Source organism: Ornithorhynchus anatinus, chromosome 2 (assembly GCF_004115215.2).
Source record: "Ornithorhynchus anatinus isolate Pmale09 chromosome 2, mOrnAna1.pri.v4, whole genome shotgun sequence".
Taxonomy (NCBI): Eukaryota; Metazoa; Chordata; class Mammalia; order Monotremata; family Ornithorhynchidae; genus Ornithorhynchus; species Ornithorhynchus anatinus.
This window is the reverse complement of record NC_041729.1, coordinates 63,826,882-63,847,070: the sequence shown is the minus strand read 5'-3', so window position 1 is coordinate 63,847,070 and position 20,189 is coordinate 63,826,882. Positions and strand designations below refer to the sequence as shown.

Sequence of the window (20,189 nt, the reverse complement as noted above, 5' to 3'; positions counted from 1 at the left end):
ATTATCTCTAATTCGAAGTGGCCGAGTAATAATAAAATGATCTCTCTTGCAGATTCGTTTTCAGCCGAATGACCATAAAACCATCAAAGAAACTGCCGACGAATTGAAAATATTTGAAGGCATCAAGCACCCAAATCTGGTTCGGTATTTTGGTGTGGAACTCCATCGTGTAAGCCAATATCGATCGTACTGTTTTTTGTGAGGATCTGTAGGCCTGCAAGTGGAGTCCTGTTCTACCTCACAGGTCTTCTCATTCAGAGCTCTGTAACTTTGTGCCTAATTATCAGGAAAGCTCCATGAGTTACATCATTTCTGCCTTCTCTCTGAAACTAGAGAAGTTCTTCCTAAAATGTAAGTTGTAGACTCTAGTCATTAACCTGGCATTAGAAGGACTGAAACCCATCCTGCCAGTCATAGAGCAAATAACTAGTAAGAATCTCTTCTCCCTGAAGTAGTCCTCAGTCAGTCGGTTACGTTTTTTGAGCACTTACGGGGTGCAGAGCACTGAGCGCTTGGGAATGTGCACTAAAACAGAGTTAGTATTCACATTCCCGTCTCACAACGAGGACACAGTCTGGAGGGGGAGACGGACATTCACATAAATAAATTACAGATATATAAGTAAGTGCTCTGGGGCTGAGGGAGGGGTAAAGAGAGGGAGCAAATCAGAGTGATGCAGAAGGGAGTGGGAAAAGAGGAAATGATGACTTAGGGAAGACATCTTGGAGGAGGTGTAACTTCAGTAAGGTTTTGGAGGTGGAGAGAGTAGTTGCCAGATCCGAAGGGGGAGGGCATTCCAGGCCAGAGGCAGGACCTGGGCAAGAGGTCGGCGGTGAGATAGATGAGATCGAGGTACAGTTATTAGATTGATATTAGAGGAGCAAAAGTTGCAGGCTTCGTCGTAGTAGGAGAGCAGTGGGGTGAGATGGGGGGGGGGGGGGGGGGCGCAGGTGATCGAGTGCTTTAAAGTCCAGAGTAAGCGGAAGTGAGTTTGATGGGGAAGTGAGTCGGCAGCATCACCAGCTGCAAATAGTTCTCGAACAAACCATCAGTCCTGTGTATTTAGCGCTTACTGCAAAGCACCGTACTAAGCGCTTGAGAGAGTACAGTATAAGAGAGTTGGTAGATAGGTTCCCTTCTCACCAGGAGCTTAGAGTCCATCTAGAATTTACATTCTACAGTCTGAATTGTTGTCACTAAACCCTCTCTGACCCTTGTCGGATCTTCTTTGTCATTATTATAAATTTCTCATTCATATTTATATCTGTCTCCCCCTCTAGACTATAAGTTTGTTGGGGGCAGGGAACGTGCCTACCAACCTTTGAACTCTCCCAAGCACTTAGTACAGTGCTCTGCACATAGTAAGGGCTCAATAAACATCAACGATGGTTATCGTCATCGTCAGTAATTCTTAAGCATCTTTTTTTTTTTTTTTTTTTGCAAAGTGCTTTCGTTCCATGATCCCTAAATCGATAATTTGAAAATAGCATTCCCAGACCCCAAAAGAAACCCCTTTCTCTTTTGAAAAGATAAAAAATGTGGGCAAGATCACAATCAGTCATGGTGATATTCTGCAACTTGTCAGAGGCTCTGGCTATAAATTTCATTGTAAAATCATTATCCCAGGTAGATTCAAATTCAAAAAGGATGTTTCAGTCCTTCATAAAATATTTATATGGGCAGCAACTTTTCCGGTCTCCGTTTGAGATTATAAAGCCAGCTTACTCGCCGTCGGGAGACTGGCATCTGTATCTGTCCTGTGATTGTAGGAAGTCACCCAAATATCTGTGTAGTTCCAGACAGAGAGAGGCAGAGCTCTTATAAATAAGTCAGTCTGTCAATTATATTTATTGAGCGCTTACTGTATGCAGTGCACTGTACTAAGCGCTTGGAAGTGAACAAGATGATAGACACATTCCCTGTCCACAACAAGCCTACAGTCTAGAGAGGGAGACAGACATTAATGTAAATAAATAAATTGCAGATATTCATTCATTCGTTCAATAGTATTTATTGAGCGCTTACTATACGCAGAGCACTGTCCTAAGCGCTTGGAATGTACAGTTCCCGTAATAGATAGAGACAGTCCCTGCCTATTGATGGACTTACAGTCTAATCGGATATCTATTGGATAGATATGTACATAAGTGCCGTGGGGCAGGAATAAGGTAAGCCAGAAAAGGCTATCAAAGAGAAAATTTGCATGCTGATGATGAGAATAGCCTGGAGCTCCCTTGAGAAGCTGGCCTGTTGCAGGTTATTCGGATGGAAACTCACCTCTGTAGGAGAGGAAAGTGGAGGAATCAGTAAACCATCAGGTGATTGTGTTTGTCCCTGCAGGAGGAAATGTATATCTTCATGGAGTACTGTGATGAAGGCACCCTGGAAGAGGTGTCCAGACTTGGCCTCCAGGAGCATGTCATTCGACTATACTCAAAGCAGATTGCCACGGCCATCAATGTGCTGCATGAGCACGGCATAGTCCATCGGGATATCAAAGGTAAACTCGACGGCTCCGTCTGCTTTTGGGCCCTATCCGCCTTCATCCTCGCTCTCTGGAGCCTGCCCCCGCCCTCTCTGTTTTGCCCCCGACGGCAAAGCCCGCTTCAGCTCGGAGACCCTTGCCGGTCGGTACGTGTGCCGGCTTTTAGACACGAGTCAGGATAGTCTTAGACTAGCTGTCGGAGATCAAACCCCACGGTACGTTAGCGCGGCCTAGGGGAAAGAGTGTGGGCCTGGGAGGCAGAGGTTCTCTGGTGTTGGTAGCTCCCGGGCATATAGTACAGTGTTCTGCACACAGTAAGCGCTCAGTAAATATGATTGATTGAAGAATATCGTTGACTGGAGAAGCAGCGTGGCCTAGTGTCCGGATCTGGCAATCAGAAGAACGTGGGTTCTAATCCTGGCTCTGCCATTTGCCTTCTGGTCAAGCTTGGGCAAGTTACTTCACTTCTCTGGGCTTCAGTTTCCCCAGCTGTAAAAGGGGGATTCACTAACTGTTCTCTCTCCCACTTAGACTGGTAAACCCCATGGGGGACAGGGACTGTGTCCGCCCTGATCATCTTAATATCTGCTTCAGCATTTTATACATTGCCCGGCACGTAGTAAGGGCTCATCAAATACCACAATTTTACCTCTGGACCCAAAGCAAAGTATCCAATAGCTTAATTTTTTTTTATGGTATTTGGTAAGCCCTTACTATGTGGCAGAAACTGTACTAAGCGCTGGGGTAGATAGAAGCTCATCAGGTTGGACGCACTCCGTGTCCCGTATGGGGCTTACGGTCATAAACCCCATTTTTACAGATGAGGCAGCTGAGACACAGAGAAGTGCAGTGACTTTCCCAGGGTACACAGAAGACTAATGACAGAGCCAGGATTAGGACCCAGACCCTTCTGACTCCCCGGCCAATATTCTATCCACTAGACTATGCTGCTTCTCCGGCCAATAGTATTCTTCAGCCAGTAGAATGTACTGAGCACTTACTGTGTGCAGAGCACCGTATTAAGCACTTTGGAGAGAACAATACAATAATAATAATAATAATGGTATTTGTAAAGCGCTTACTATGTGTTAGAGCACTGTTCTAAGCGCTGGGGTAGACACAGGGTAAAATAGATTTGATAGATGCGATCTCCGCCCTCAAGGAGCTTTCAGTCCTCCACAAATCCAAAGGGTGAAACTGCTGGGAAGAGCCGACCGTGGGCTTGGCTGCTTATCAGAAAGAAGAGTGAACCGCATCAGTTTTCCGTTAAAAATGGCTGCGGGTCAGTTCTGTAGATAGATGGAAATGAATGAGCTTAACTCCTTCTCATTCATCTTTCAGGAGGGAGAACGTATTCTAGTCTAGGAACGGGCAAAGAGGTGCCTCTGGTTTCATTTCTTTTAGCTGCATACATCCTACCAAACTGAGTTTCCAACCCCTTCAGCCTAGGGGAGGATTTAGCGGGGAAGAGAGGAGTCATTGATTCATTCAGTCATATCTATTGAGCATCTGTTGTGTGCAGGGCACTGTACTAGCACTTGGAAAGTACAATTCAGCAATAGAGAGAGACCGTCCCTGCCCACACCAGGCTTACAGTCCAGAAGCGGGGAGACAGACATCAAAACAAGTAAATAGGCATCAGTATTAAAAAAAATAGAATTGTAGATATATACATATACACAAGTGTTGTGGGGCGAGGGTGGGGGGAGAGCAAAGGGAGCGAGTTGAGATGATGCAGAAGGGAGGGGGAACTGAGGAGAAGGGGGGCTTAGTCTGGGAAGGCCTCTTGGAGGAGGTGAGCCTTCGTTAGGGCTTTGAAGGGAGGAAGAGCGATTGGCAGATTTGAGGAGGGAGGGCGTTAGAGGCCAGAGGTGGGACGTGGGCCGGGGTCGACGGTGGGACGGGCGAGATCGAGGCACGGTGAGAAGGTTATCATCGGGACCAGTCGGGGTAATGAGCCTCTGTTGTGACCACTATAGCCGATTCTCGACTGCGGCACCTGCAAAGCAAGCGTTGCTGGTGGCTCAGGCAGAGTGACCGAGACAGAGTGTCTCCGAGACCACCATAATTTCTTCGGAAGGTGTCCCCGTGAGCTCGTCGAGGGCAGGGATCGTCTCTATTGCTGTCTCGTACTTTCCCAAGTTCTCAGTACAGTGCCCTGCACACAGTAAGCGCTCAGTAAATACGATTGAATGAACTGTGAATGGTCACTGCAGTTACCGACAGATGAGGTTTGGGTCTTGTGCGCACGGTTTTGACCCCAAGTATGTGCGGTACCCATTTAGTTAGCTTTTGGGAGGTTGACTTCAATCGAGGCCCGTACGTTTAAGTGGACATTTAAATAAAGGAGTGCAAACTCCTGAGAGTACTAATGGTTAATAGTAGTACTACTAATAGTACTACTAATAGTAATAGTACTACTAATAGTAGTACTAATGGTTTTTATTAATCAGTCCATCAATGGTATAGAGAAGCATCATGGCCTAGTGGAAAGAGCCCGGGCCTGGGAGTCAGAGGACTTGGCAATCCCGGCGCTCTGCCAGTTGTTTGTTGTGTAACCTTGGGCAAATCACTTAACTTCTCTGTGCTTCAGTTTCCCCAACTGTAAAATGGGAATTCGATACCTGTATTCCCTCCTACTCAGGACTGTAAGCCCTCATACGGGCAGGGACTATGTCCGACCTAATTAACTTGTACCTACAGTGTTTGACACATAGTAAGCACTTAACAAGTACCAGGAAACAATGTACTGAGTACATATTATGCTTAGAGCACAATACTGAGCCCTTTGGAGACTACACGGCCACAAAATAAGCAGACACGTTCCCTGCCCATGATGAGCTTGCAGTGCAGAGACTGTAAGCATTTCCTGTGTGCGGAACACTGTTCTAAACTATGGAAAAGAATGCACGTGTGAGAATTAGGCATAATCCCTATCCCTCAGCGGGTTTTTCAGACTAAAAAGCTGATGGAAAATCCAAAAGCACGATTCAGCTGTCTCTCTGCAGATTGTATGAGGATGCACATTTAAAAAATACCTATTTTTGCATCAGCGGTGGATGACTGTGCATTTATTTTTTTCAGGAGCCAATATCTTCCTTACCTCATCAGGATTAATTAAACTGGGGGATTTTGGATGTTCGGTAAAACTAAAGAACAATGCCCAGACCATGCCCGGCGAAGTGAATAGCACTCTAGGGACTGCAGGTAAGGAACTGTTCGCCTCAGAGGCGAACAACTGCTCTTTTCAAACTCAAGGAGGCACGACAAGTCAAAAGTAGACTTAGCCAGGCGGCAGTTTGTTCAAATTTGGTAGCCAAAAATGAAAAATTCCTCTCCAGGTCAGCACTTAAAAACAACACCTCAGACGAACTAACCAAATGAATCCGTTTCTCTACAATTCCCATTTCTTCCCATTTCACTCTATGTTAGAGAACAGACATATTACCATGTCAAAGAAGTATTCTGGTTTGAGTATAGAGAAGGTTTTTCCACTAGATTTAAAAAAAATAGAGGGTTTTTTTGAGATGCAGGTGTAAACCCTATCATCTCTCTAGAGTTTTTTCCTACATTAAGCGTTGTGATTAGAAAGTAGTTATACATTTTAATATCTAACCAAAAGTTATCTCTGGAAGGTCAAATTGTAGGCCTTCAGATTATAACAACCTGCCTTATGTATTCCTATTCCCTTTGAGGGACAGGATTGAGGTACTTTTTGGCTTGCAATTGTAAATATTGCTTTTCGCAGGATCTTGGGAAAATCCTTCTCTTCTATTTTGAAGGGGAAACTTCCCTTCTTCCCTGCAGCCTTGTCTGTCTAGTGTAGGGAAAAATAGTTTTGACTCTCCTTGAAAAGCAGCCTGGCCTGGTGAGAAAAAACATGGGCCTGGGAATCAGAGGACCGGGGTTCTAATCCCAGCCTTGCCATCTGCCTGCCTTGGCTTTGGGCAAATCATTTCACTTGTCTGTGCCTCACTTTCCTCCTCTGTAAATGGAGATTCAATCCCTGTTCTCCCTCCTACTTTGAGACTGTGAGCTCCGTGTGGGGCAGGGACTACGTCTGACCCGAGTATCTTGTATCTACCCCTGTGCTCAGTACGGGGCTTGGCACATAGTAAGCTTTTAGTTGCATTATCATGACGATGATGATTATTGACTCAGAGGCTGCAGGGGAGCATCCAGACAGGAGGGGCCCATTTCAGAGCCTGGGATGGGAGATTTGAAGAGATTCCTCTGCCATCCCCTCCAGTGTTTTAAAAAGGGACCCGGGCATCTTTGCACCCCGGGTGCGTGGTGGACCCCATTTAGCTCATTGCCACCACGGTCTGTGGCAGAAGGGGAACAAGGTAATCGGGCATCCCACTGTGGCCTGGGTTAGGTTCAAACAGATCCTCTCCACCCCAGGTTCAGAAATAAAGTACTTGTGTCATTCATTCAGGCAAGCATAGTGATTGGGCGCTTACTGTGTGCAGAGCACTGTACTAAGCGCTTGGAAGAGTACAGTATATCGACAGACACATTCCTACCCACAACGAGCTCACAGTCTAGAAGGGGTACTGTCACCTCCAGCTGTCTTTCGCCCACCTTGCCCCCGGAGCCGAGGGGAGTGGGGGAGTGTCTAGTCTTGCGTCTGACTTCCTGAGTGGATTCGAGGAGGCCCCCAAGCCACCTGGAGCCCTAGCATTCAGGAAGTGGCCCGGTGAGGGCTGATGGCCCCTCGCTGTCGGCTTGGAAAGAGCTCAGATAGCAGTGGAATTCCTGAAAGGATCGGTCTCCTTATTTGATTTTTCTATGCGGTCGCATGCCGTTGGTTAGAAGACCCCAAGAGGTGAACCTCCAACCAAGCTGTCGAGCCATCAAGGCCGTTGCAAGGCCATTCACCCTTCCCCCTGACTTGGGAGGGCTCATGCTGGACTCCATTGCTCCAGTTAGCCAGTTTCCCCTTCCCCATTGCTCTGGCAGGAGACCCACGCGTCCGCCAAAGCTTCCCAGAGGGCATCCCTTCCCCCTGGCTTTGCCCAGTCCAGCTAGCTGACCAATAACTCTCCGGGCTTTGGGGGTCAAAGCCACGGAATCCCCCGGTACCCTGAGAAAAGAGCCCGATTACCGTCCACGTGTTGGAAGCCATCGGGTCACCCCATTTGAATCCCCGTAGGCTCTGTATGTACTGTTGCTTTTGTCGTGTATACTGACACCCGCACATGTGTTGTTTCAAAGCATACATGGCTCCTGAAGTCATTACTCGAGCTAAAGGAGAAGGACATGGGCGTGCCGCAGACATCTGGAGTCTGGGTTGTGTTGTAATAGAAATGGTCACTGGTAAGGTAAGGATGGCACACGTACTTGGTAGGCCAAAAATTTTCCCCAAGACACTCAGGTTCAGCCAGTAGTATTTATCATCGATGAACACATTCAGCCCTTGTGGGCCAGGCACCCAACGGAATTAAAATAAATGACCCGGTCCCTCCCTCTGTTCCGTAGCTATTCCTCAAGTAGACCCCGTGGATTGGAAGATGTTGTGGAATTATTTATGTTCTAGATCGCCAGAGAGCAAGAGGGGGAAATATGTTTGCCCGCTATAAGAACTTGCTTCGAATTTCTGCCTCATGCAGGGAACCCAGGTCCCATTAACAAGTTGGCCTTTCGACTGTATTCCTTTCTTCATCAATGTTTCCCGTTGGACAGGACCGCTGTGATACGTGCCACTTTAAAAGAGGAAGACTCTGCTCTTCACTTGAACTCAGACCCTGTCGAATTTCACAAGTGAAGTAGTGGCAGCCACAGGCGGGACTAGGCTGAAAGGATTTCGAGGAACTCATGAAGTCTGTCAAGAAATAGTGTTGGGGGCTGCCTCCCCTCTGTCACCGAAGTAGTTCGGAGGCTTTGAACTTTAGTTCTGGTGATGGTAAAATTAAGGTGGAGAATGTGCTCTGCTCCTACTGGGTCGAGTGACTTCTGACTGGTCCTGCCGAACAGGTTGTTCTAAGATGCTCTGCCTGCCTGTGAATTTTCGCCGTATTTGGCCTTGACTTTACAGCGTCCTTGTTACCGACACTGATATTGCAGGATTTCCGGTTATGTGTCTAGGAAACATTTCTCTGCTGAGAGCAGACCCGGGGGTAAAGTTTGTGTTACCGTAGAGGGAAAAAAGAGGATTGGTTGACCTCCAGGATCCCCTCAGGTCCCTCAGATCGGCTGGGAGCTGGCTGCCGGGCTGCGTGATTGTGGCTGGGTTTGAGGCGCGGGGCACCTGTCCGAGGGCGCAGTCCCATGCTTCTGCCCAAGACCTTGCCAAGGGTCGACCGTAGCGTGGATTTGGGAGCCCTATCTGTGGCAATTTTCATGGCCGCCACCACCATCTCAGTAATCACTGGATGCATACTGTGTGCGGAGCGCTAGACTCGATGCTCGGAAGATGATCCTTGCCCTCGAGGAGTTTTCAGTTTAACGGTAAAGGCGGGCAGGCATGTGTCACGGACAGAGAACGGGAGAAAGAGTAAAAGCCGATGCAGCGGATCGAACGAAAGAAAGCCCCGAATGAGTAGACTAATTAATGGAAGAAATAGATATGCGTATTGCAGGAGGGCCAAAGTTGGCCGGCGGGAGGTGGGGTTAGTCAGGGAAGGCCTCCTGGAGGAAGTGGCATTTTCGGATTTTAGGCATTTGAAGGTGAAGAGGCGTACGGTTTGTCAAATTTTAAGGGGAAGACTGGGCAGCTCCTATGAGGGAGAGGGCGAGTCAGATATTTCAAGCATTTGAAGGTGGAGAGGCACGCAGTTTGTCGGAAGCAGCGCGGCTTAGTGGATAGAGTACAGGCCTGGGAGTCGGAAGGACCCGGGTTTTAATCCCGGCTCCACCTCGTGTCAGCCGTGTGACCTTGGGCAAGTCACTTCACTGGGCCTCACTTACCTCATCTGTAAAATGGGGATTAAGACTGTGAGCCCCGTGGGGGACAGGGACTGTGTCCAACCTGATTATCTTGTATCTACCTCAGCGCTTAGCAGGTCCTTGGCACATAGTAGGCGATTAACGAGTACAATGATAATTATGATTATTATCTGAAAGAGTAGACCGGACAGCTCCAGTGGGGCGGGGGCGGAGAGGGTGAGTCAAACATCGTCAGGCTGCCGTTTCTACCGGCTGGGCAGGATTCCCGCGGCGGATCAAAATAGGAGCCAGCGTGGCCAATCAGGTGACGGGGACCATTACACGGAAGGACCCTTGGTTCTAATTCCGGCTCCGCCACTTATCTGCCAGTGTGACCTTGGACAGGTCACTTGACTTCTCTGTGCCTCAGTTCCCTCACCTGTAAATCGGGGACTAAGACCGTGACCCCCACGTGGGACAGGGATTGTGTCCAACCCAATTTGCTTTTATCTACCGGCGCTTAGTCCGGTGCCTGGCACGTAGAAAAAGCTCACCAAATACCACGGTCATCGACGTCATTATTATTTATATTATACTGCAGCTGCCACCGCTGGCTGAACTCTTTCCCACGGTGGCCCATCTAAATCTGTCCCCAACAGCAAACTGGCATCCTGTCCGAACATCCTTCTCCCGTCCCTCACCGCCTAATCGTTGCAACGGGGTTGCCTCGGAGAAGTAGAATGTGAGATTGTCCGAGGGTAAGCATCTGTAGATGAGAGGCGGGGTGGGGGAAGGGGGACTCAAGGACAAGAAGGTGAGGGAAAAGTATATGACCTGTTATTCCTGCTAGTTCGTATGCACACATAAACACGCGCCTCCACACACCCCCGCCAAACCCACACGCTCACCCCTGTCTGCGTTGTTCCAAGGCGAACCACCCCGTGCCTTCTTCTCCACTTGCGCCGTCGTGTCTGAAAAGACCGACGCTACACCGGGAGTCCATCCCAAACTGGGTGTTTTTGAAGACTGTCCTTTGTTTAGATTTTCACCCTTTATTCACCCCACCCACAGCACTTAGATCCATATCTGTAACCTTTTTTTTTTTTTTTTAAAGTAATGTCTGTCCCCCCCCCTCTAGACTGCAAGCCCGTTGTGGGCAGGGAACATATCCACCAACTCTGTTCTGTTGCAGTCTCCCAAGCGCTTAGTATAGGGCTCTGCGCACGTGACGCGCTCAGTAAGTACCATTGATCGATAATGCAAGATGGACCGCACTTTATGCTCTGCCAGTTTACTTGACAGATGGTCTTACTGGAAGAGGGGCATGCCTATCTAATTGCTGCTTTCCAGATTGATCTCTCTGCTGTCCCTTATCCCCACCTTTCTCAGGATAGACAGATTTGCTCAAGAGCTTCTGGAACCCTCTTGTGTTGGTGGGGTCACAACGCTCCTTTCTAAGATCGATGCCTGCAGCTGAGCTGTCCTGGTGTTGCTCCCTGCTCTTTTCCCGAATCGGTGTTGCTCTGAAAATCCTCTCCGTTCCACATCTTGATCCGCAGCTCCATGGCCTTTCCGGGGACTCAGCAGATGACTGTGTCCTTCCGGATTCTGGCCCGAGTCTTTCCAGCAACGGAGAGCAAAACATACCCTGGTAGTTTCCAAGAGGAGCCCTCGGCCCTTCCTTCTCGTAGATGGTGGCATTTCATCCGTGTTGCATACGTTGAGGCAAAGCAGGGGCAGAGATGCCTGGGGATTAGCTCCTTTCCCTGCTCTAGGTTTCTGCAGAAGTGACGGGGTCCGGACCCAGGTTCGAGAGCTTCTCTTCAAGGCTTTGGTGGCAATGTCAGCTTGGGTTTGGAGAGTCTCAGATGACGAGTTAGTCCCACATTTTACCCTTGTTGCGGCAGCGGTGGTCTGTGTGGCTTTGGGGCCCACCGGCAGAGAGTAGCATAATCTTGGAGATGCCCCAGCTAGATCTCGGGGGCCTCTGCGAAGTCTTGCTCTTAAATCAGTAAGTCATTGGGATTTATTGAGCGCTTACTGGGTGCAGAGCACTGTACAAAGCACTTGGAAGAGGTCAGTACAGCAATTCACTGGGCAGATTCCCTGCCCTCATTGAGCTTACAGTCTAGAAGTAGAAGCAGCGTGGCTCAGTGGAAAGAGCCCGGGCTTGGGAGTCAGAGGTCACGGGTTCTAATCCCGCCTCCGCCGCTTGCCAGCTGTGTGACTTTGGGCAAGTCACCTCACTTCTCTGGGCCTCAGTTACCTCATCTGAAAATGGGGATGATCCCGTATCCCCCCGGCGCTTAGAACAGTGCTTTGCACATAGTAAGCGCTTAACAAACACCAACATCATTATTATTATTATTATAGTGCTGGTGATTAAGCGCACGTCGGTTGAACAGAAGCAGACCACTGCCGTGTTTCGGTATCACTGCCTATCCTTGTCAAATCTGTCACGACGATCGACGTCTCAGCTCCGGGAGTTAGTATCCCAAGCTTCTCTAGGGCCTTCCGGCTTTTTCTCTTTCTCTTCCTTGTAATAATGGTTGCGTAGCCCATTTGTTTTGGAGGCCTACAGGACCTTCCGTCTGTCACTTTTGCACCTGGGCGGGATCGGAAGTCTGGTGACTGAAGACTGTCTGCAAATCCAACACGTGAGTCTTTTCAGTCTGAAGAGGGGAGACCTCTGGAGAAGAAGGGATATCGAGCACCTGCTTCCACCCTGGCCGTCATCCGCGAGGCTGGTTTTGCTCAGCGCTTCCAAGTCAAGTCCGTATCAGGCAACGAGCACAGACTTTCTTCAGGGCTACTTGTTCTCATCATCCTCAAGTAGGGTGCTGATTTGCCCTGGAGCAGTGATTTTTTTTCCTTACTGTTCAGTGGCTTCCCGCTTATTATAGCGTCCCGAGGTCTAAACATTTATTCATTCCTTCAGTCGTATGTATTGAGGGCTGACTGTGTGCAAAGCACGGTACTAAGCGCTTGGGAGAGTACAATACGATAATAAATGGACGCATTCCCAGCCCACAAGGAGGTTACAGTCTAATGAGCTACGCAAAGCCCTGGGCACCATTTCTGGTCCTTTAGTAATCTGGGGAGAGGAGTAGGTTAGATATCCAGCGTGTCACTGAACTCAACTGATCAGTCGATGTTTTTGCGGGGGCGGCGGGGAGGTGGAAATGGTATTTAAGCACTTACTATGTGCCAGACACTGCACTAAGTGCTGGGGTAGATACAAGCTGATCAGGTGACACAGTCCATGTCCCACACTTGGCTCACAGTCTTAATCCCCATATTAACAATAATAATAATGTTGGTATTTGTTAAGCGCTTACTATGTGCCGAGCGCTGTTCTAAGCGCTGGGGTAGATACAGGGGAATCAGGTTGTCCCACGTGAGGTTCACACTTCATCCCCATTTTACAGGTGAGGTAACTGAGGCCCAGAGACGTGAAGTGACTCGCCCACAGTCACGCAGCTGACAAGTGGCAGAGCCGGGAGTCGAACCCATGACCTCTGACTCCGAAGCCCGGCCTCTTTCCGCTGAGCCACGCTGCTTCCCCGACAGGGTAACTGAAGTCCAGAGAAGCGAAGTGGGGCGAGCCAGGATTAGAACTCGGGTCCTCCTCACTCCCAGAGCAGTGGGCCGCGCCGCTTCTCACTGAGTGCTTACCGCGTGCGGAGCATTGTACTGAGCGCTTTGGAGAATACAATAGAGTTAGTAGGCACGTTGCCCTGCCACCAGAGCAGCGTTTGAGGGCCCTGCCACCTTGGACCAAATACCTGCCCAATAAGGCCCAAGAGAGGGGGTATCCCGCCGTGTGCAGAGCCTGCCCTTGTACCAACCCTGTTGTATCGTGGTGCTCTCTCAAGCACGTAGTTCAGAGTTGTGCACACACAAAGTGCTCGATATTTTCCAGCAATATAGGATGGGCTGATTGAGTGGTTTGGCCAAAGCTGTGGAGCTGTCCGTCCCCCGTGACCAGGATCGGGTCTTTGCCAAGTGCTATGGTTGGTTGAGTTGTCGTGAGGCAGCGTGGCCTAGTAGTCAGATGCACCTCGGTCCTTATCCCAGCTCCCCCACTTGTCTCCATTGTGACCTTGGGCAAGTCACTTCCCTTCTCTGGCCCTCAGTTCCCTCCTCCGTAAAGTAGGGATTAAGACTGTGAGTCCTATGAGGGACAGGAACTGGGTCCGACCTGATTGTCTTATTAATAATAATAATATCGATGACATTTGTTAAGCACTTACTATGTGCCAAGCGCTGTGCTAAGTCCTGAGGTAGATACGAGGTGATGGGATTGACCCACTTGGGGCTCAGTCTTAATCCCCATTTTACAGATGCGATAACTGAGGCATGGAGAAGTTAAGTATCTCATACCTACCCCACGGCTTAGTACAGTGCCTGGCTCATAGTAAGCCTTAACACATGCCATTATTATTATTATTATTATAATAGTTTTATTATCATTATCCAGTGGTTATCCCAGCACCTGACCCCAGCAGAGGGAAGAGAGGCGGTGTGGTAGGTGCTCTTGCGTTCAGGGTTTCTCCGCTTGAGGACACAGTGAGCGAACTGAAAGCCAGAGTCCGAATACGCCGCCCATCGCCGGGCAGACTCATCCAGTTCAACAGGGTAGGGGTGCCACCGGGATACCAGCGGGCGGGTTTGAAAACAGACTGGGACCGATCCATCTGCGCAGCAAGTATCTCAACCTTGTGGAGAGGCACGGCTATCACACATCGGGCTTTTCGGCCACCCTTGCATGCGTGGACAGGATCTTACCATCCGTAGCATCTTGGTTGGAAAAGAAGGACGGCAGTGTTCATGTACCTGTGTCCATAATCAAAGAATGAAGCGCTCAGTACAGTGCTCTGCACACAGCAAGCTCTCAGATGCTCTTGATTGAGTCCACGGCTTTGGAATGTGACTCGAGGCATTTTTCTGCCTCTCTGTGTCTGAGTTGCTCCACCCTTAGTCACTCAGCTGGCAGCTGGGACTGAAGTCCTGTAGTACCTTGCACAGTGGGGAAACAAACTTTAGCCTCTGTCTTACAGGGACGCATAACCGGAAAATAGTGTATCAGAACAGTGGCTGGACCCCAGTGGTGCTAGACCTCTTCCCCCTACGTGATTAGTTCACTTTCATTTTTCAAAGATCAAATGTAAATTTGGCCATGAAAATGGTTTCGAACAGCCGGGGGGGGGGGGCGATGGCATCTCCTCTTGCGAAGCTTGCCACATGCCTGTCTTCAGTGCTAGTTCAGTTCTTTTTCTAGCTGGCGTAAGTATTCGTTTCCCTTGCCCGTTCTCCTTTTGTCAGTGAAATTTGTATTTTCACCAGTATCACTGATGTGAGGCATTGCTTACGTCAGGGACTTGGTCCAACTGCTCATTTGCCAAGAAGGTCAGGGAGCGGGCCAGAAGAAGATACCATCGTCGGGTCTGAAAGGATGTTTTCCTCCTCTCGGCCTGCGCCGCAGTCTCAGCCACTCGAGCCTTAGTGCGATTCCTCGGACCTAGGATCCCATAGGAGTTTTAGAAAAATGTGCTCAACCAGACAGACGACACCTCCCCCCTCTCCGCGCCCACCCACCTGATCCCTTGACTGGACTGCCCAAGGATTCGATGTTCACTTCGGAGGAGTATTTGTGCAGCGTGGGAGGGGTGGCTTGGGGAAAGACTGTGAGGGAGCCTGGCCCAGGGAAGGGGAGAGAGGAGAGAGCTGTTTTCTTCCATCTTGCGTGTATGCGGCGGAATTAAAATCTGCATTGTGTCTTTGCCTTGTTCCAGAGGCCCTGGCACGAGTATGAGCACAACTTCCAGATCATGTACAAAGTGGGAATGGGACACAAGCCACCTATTCCTGAAAGGATAAACCCCGAAGGCAAAGACTTCCTTTCTCACTGCCTCGAAAGTGATCCAAAGATGAGATGGTCAGCTAGCCAGCTCCTGGACCATCCATTTGTCAAGGTTTGGTCACTTGTTCTTTACAACATGGTTCGCGGGTCTTTTCCAGGGTCGCTTCTGCCGGTTAAGCCTACAGGGAAATCCCTGAAGTTTTCCAAACCTCTGTCGGCCGATCGTGTGGCTCAGTCGATAGGGTAGGGGTTTGGGAATCAGATGGACCTGGGTTCTAATTCCCGCGCTCCGTCACTTCTCTTCCCTGTGCCTCGGTTATCTCACCTCTAAAATGGGGATTAAGACTGTGAGCCCTGTCTGGGACAGGGACTGGGTCCAACCTGGTTTGGCGGTATTCACCCCAGCACTTAGTATAGTGCCTGGCACATAGTAAGCGCTTATCAAATACTGAAGTTAAGGGCAAGAATGACAGATCGTTAAAATCCTGTCCCTGGAAGGAATATGTTTTAGCCTAAGGCCATTTATTGGTGCAGTCACAATCACCAGTCAATCAGTCAGTTTTTTTCCTTTTCTTCAACTCTATTCTGCATCACTGTGACTTACTCTCTCTATCCCCCTCGCCCTCAGCCCCACTGCACTTATGTACATATCTGTAATTTATTTTTTTATATTAATATCTGTCTGCTCCTCTAAACTGCAAGCTCATTGTGGGCAGGGAGTGTGTCCGTTATATTGTCCTCTCCCAAGCGCTGAGTACAGTGCTCTGCACATGGTAAACACTCAATAAATACGATTGATTGACCGATTTGAGGAATCCCTACATTGAGTTTCTCAGTTTCCCTCAAAATTGTAGATTCTTCAGTTACGAGGAGAGTTATTTCCCCTTTCATTCACCTGTGCGCTCAGCTAGACATGATGACTTGTGATTCCCAGGAGGCTGAGAAGGCCACCACCAACCATCTCCCTTTGCCTAGCTACATGGCTCCCAATCAGTACGAGTGGAGATTTAGTACGATTGGAGATTTAGATTTAGTAAATCTCCAATGGTATTTATTGAGCACTTATTGTGGGCAGAGCACTGTACAAAGCGCTCGAGAGAGTCCAGTACAACAGAGTCGGGAGAAACATTACCAGCCCACAAGGAGCCTAAAGTCGGTGTTCTCTCATGCTTCCTCGTAGGTTTGCACAGATGAAGAATGAAGCTATTCAGTACCTAGACCTTTGTGTAAATACTCCGATGGATTCTCTTAATCACTACTGTATGTAATATTTACATAAAGACTGTCAAGGAACAGTGTAAACATTTTTAACCTACCGTGACTGAAGACTGCACAGGTGACAAGCGTCACCTCTCCTGCTGCTCTTGTCTATTTGACTTTGGCACATGATGCTCATACGATCGTGTCCGCAATTTTAAAAGAAGCCTGCATGTTCAAGTGGAAGTGCCATTACTACTGTACACGGACCATTACCTTTTTTTCGTCCTCTCCGTTTCTCATATGACTGAGAACTGTAATTATTAATATGTAGTATTTTTTGGTGACCTTTCTAGGTTCGAAAGAAATTGTAGTGTTATCAGGCTTTCTGGACCTTGTTTTTTAATCTCCGATTTGTTGAGTGCACTGACTGTGAACTTTTTCCCTTTTTTTGGCCAGCTTTGGATTTGTTATGCAAAAAGGCTCATTGATGAAATTTAAGAACAAGATGTTGTTTTTTCTCAATAAATGGTTTATTTTAGGAAGTTTGGGGAATGCTATTGTTCTTAATGTTTACATTCTTGTCAATTTAGAGCGTGGATACATTGTGTAGCTTTTATTCACGACCTTCCTTAACTCAGCGTTATCTAAAAGTGAAAGGAAGCAAATAAGATACAAAATCTTGGAGTGAGAGGTTCTTGGTATTCCTTGCTTACTTACAAAAAAAAACCCAAACAAACAAACAAACGGGTGTCAAGGGAATGGTTCCATTTTCAGAGACTTTAAGGTACTCTTTCCAGAGCCAGCGGACATTGGACTTTTTATGCAATAGGCCTCAGATCCTCTTCTCCTCGTTTTGTAGGTCTGTAAAAATATGAATTTATCAGTTGACTGATGCCAACAATAGATCAGGCATACAAATTAGACGTAATTTCTGTGACTGCTAAACACCTCGAGGAGGTAAATATATTTTGAATTTAGGGAATTCAAATGCTTGCGCAAAGGAGGATCCAAGCTCTTGTGCCTCTTCATTGGGTTTTTCCAGTGGCTAAGTGGAAATAACCATCAGAGAGTGCCTCGATTCCTGGGCTAGCAGTAAATTCTTTTCTGAATGCCCTGAAGCTCACTGAGAACCATGGCATGATGATGATGGTATTTGTTGAGCGCTTAGTAGGTGTCAAGGACTGTTCTAAGCGCTGAGCACCTTTATTCCAGTAAGGTGACCTTCAGAGACTTTCCGCAGCAAAGGTAAGCAGAACTGCCAGAGCAAGGCTCAGTAGTGCCAACAACAGAACTGTTTGTTCCTGTTTGCCCCTCTTTCCACATGCCTTTCCGCCTTCCTTTTCCAGATTTCTCGGTCCCCAGATAATAATATTGGTATTTATTAAGCGCTTACTATTGGTACTATTGGTAAGAGCTAGCCCCTGGGAAACACTGCTTTTTTAGAGCAGAAATTACCGTTTTTCGTATGCAAGGGCAAGCCAGATGTAGGGATGTCAAAAACATCCCCATAGGAAATGGCAGGGCACACAATAAGTGCTCAATAAATATGAGTGAATGAATAATAAGTAACAAAGACATGTTGGCTCATCCTCAGGACCGTTACAGCGCAACTGGAACTCTAGACTTTAAGCTACCAACTCTGTGTCCTCTCCAAAGGTTTTAGTACTCACAGTATGTGCTCAGTAAATACCAATTCATGCAATGCCATATCACACAAGTGAAAGTCAAGCAAATATACTCAAGGCCTTCCACATTCCAAATCATACGAAGGACTCAAGGCCATGTTCTCAGAAACTTCATGACTAACTTACCTCGATTCTTTTCCATTTCTTTGCAGAATTTCCATATATTTGACAGCATTAAAAATGCTGTCTCCACTTTATCAAAAAATGCAAAACACTGTCCTGACAATTGAGTACTAACTGTAAAAGTTGGCATTTATTATGTCATGTTTTTTCAGTTATCTCCGAAGAAATAAAATAGGATTATTGAGTAAATAGCCATAGGGTTTGATGAGGTGGTGAGTCTGACTGAATTTCCCAGGAATCCTGATTCCTTGAAAGTTCTCTACTCTCTTCCAGACTCACTTGTCATTAGGGAAGCAGCGTGGCTTAGTGGAAAGAGCATGGGCTTGGGAGTCACAGGTCATGGGTTCGAACCCCGACCCTGCCACTACTGAGCTGTGACCTTGAGCAAGTCACTTCACTTCTCTGTGCCTCAGTTCCCTCATCTGTAAAATGGGGATGAAGACTGTGAGCCTCACGTGGGACAACCTGAATACCCTGCATCTCCCCCAGTGCTTAGAACAGTGCTCTGCACATAGTAAGCGCTTAACAAATACCAACATTCTTATTATTATTATTAATCCCGGCTCTGCCGCTTGTCTGCTGTGTGACTTTGGGCAAGTCACTTCACTTCTCTGTGCCTCAGTTACCTCATCTGTAAAATGGAGATTGAGACTGTGAGCCCCACATGGGACAACTAGATCACCTTGTATCCCCCCCAACACTTAGAACAGTGCTTTGCACATAGTAAGCCCTTAATAAATGCCGTTATTATTATTATATCATTCCCAAAGCCATCACTGGCCTCCTCCAGTTGAGTTATAAAGGAATAATTTTCTTCAGGCATACACTCAGTTGATCAATCTGTATTTACTGCGTGCTTACTGTGCGCAGGGCACTGTATTAAACACTTGGGAGAATACAACACAATGATATAACAGACACATTCCTTGATGGAGGAAGCCATAATCAAGAGATGGTGATAAAATCATTGCCATCTCATAGGATTCCACTTTGCCATCAGGGTAGCTCCATCCCCACTGTCATTAGTGCAGTGTTTGGCTCATAGTGAGTGTTGCTCTGGTAGTGTAGAGGACCCAAAGTTCCTCTGTGATCAATACATGCCTTGAGTTTGATAGTAGTCAGCTTATCCCTGGACCTCTTCAGCTTTGGCAGCCACACCACCGGTCGCCCAAATTTCTTAGCTTGATCAGTCCATCGATCAATCAAATTTATATGATTAAATAATAAGTATGATTGAATGAATTTATTGAGGGCTTGCAGAGCACTCTACTAAGTGCTTGGGAGAATACAGTATCAGAGAGTTGATAGACACAAGCTTATAGTGTAGAGGGGTAGACACATAGTAATATAAATAAATTAGAGATATGTACAAAAGTGCTGTGAGGCTGAGGGAGGGGTGAATAAAGGGAGCAAATCCGAGTGAAAATGCCCAAGAGCTTCTTTAGTGATCAATAAAAGCCTTGAGTTTTACAGTGGTTAGCAGATCTCTGGACCTCTTCAGCTTTGGCATCCAAGTTTCTCAGCTTGAGCTGAAAATTTTGTCGCAGGTTTTTGTAGGCCTTTGTTGGTGATGTCCATGAAGAGCTTCAAGTCTCTCCACTTTACACTGTGAGCCCCATGTGGGACAGGAACTATGGCCAACCTGATCAACTTCTATCTACCTCAGTACTTAGGACAGTGCTTGTCACGAAGCGCTTTACGAATACCATAAAACAATACTAGTCATGCATTTCCAGTTTGTGAGTCATTTTTAAAATCTTTGAATCATTTTCAGTGCCTGACACATAATAAACACTTAACCAGTACTACAGTCATTATCGTCATCATCAAAGTAATATTAGTAATTATGATGGTATTTGTCAGGTGCTTACTATGTGCCAAGAACTGTTCTAAGCTCTGGGGTCGATACAGGGTAATCAATTTGACTCACGTGGGGCTCACAGCCTTAATCCCCATTTTCCAAATG

General features: G+C 47.5%; 1 protein-coding gene across 5 annotated transcripts in view; it reads left to right on the top strand.

The window, feature by feature from the left end:
* The window catches only part of MAP3K4 (mitogen-activated protein kinase kinase kinase 4), a 165,344-nt gene extending 148,387 nt beyond the window's left edge, over positions 1-16,957 (top strand). For all 5 annotated transcript variants that reach the window (XM_029054497.2, XM_029054517.2, XM_029054505.2 and 2 more), the window contains 6 exons: positions 53-169; positions 2,341-2,500; positions 5,570-5,692; positions 7,703-7,809; positions 15,148-15,327; positions 16,396-16,957. In XM_029054497.2, the coding sequence (XP_028910330.1) occupies positions 53-169; positions 2,341-2,500; positions 5,570-5,692; positions 7,703-7,809; positions 15,148-15,327; positions 16,396-16,416 (708 nt within the window). In that variant the 3' untranslated portion in view covers positions 16,417-16,957. The remainder of the gene's footprint in view (positions 1-52; positions 170-2,340; positions 2,501-5,569; positions 5,693-7,702; positions 7,810-15,147; positions 15,328-16,395) is intronic.
* The last annotated feature ends 3,232 nt before the right edge of the window (positions 16,958-20,189 follow it).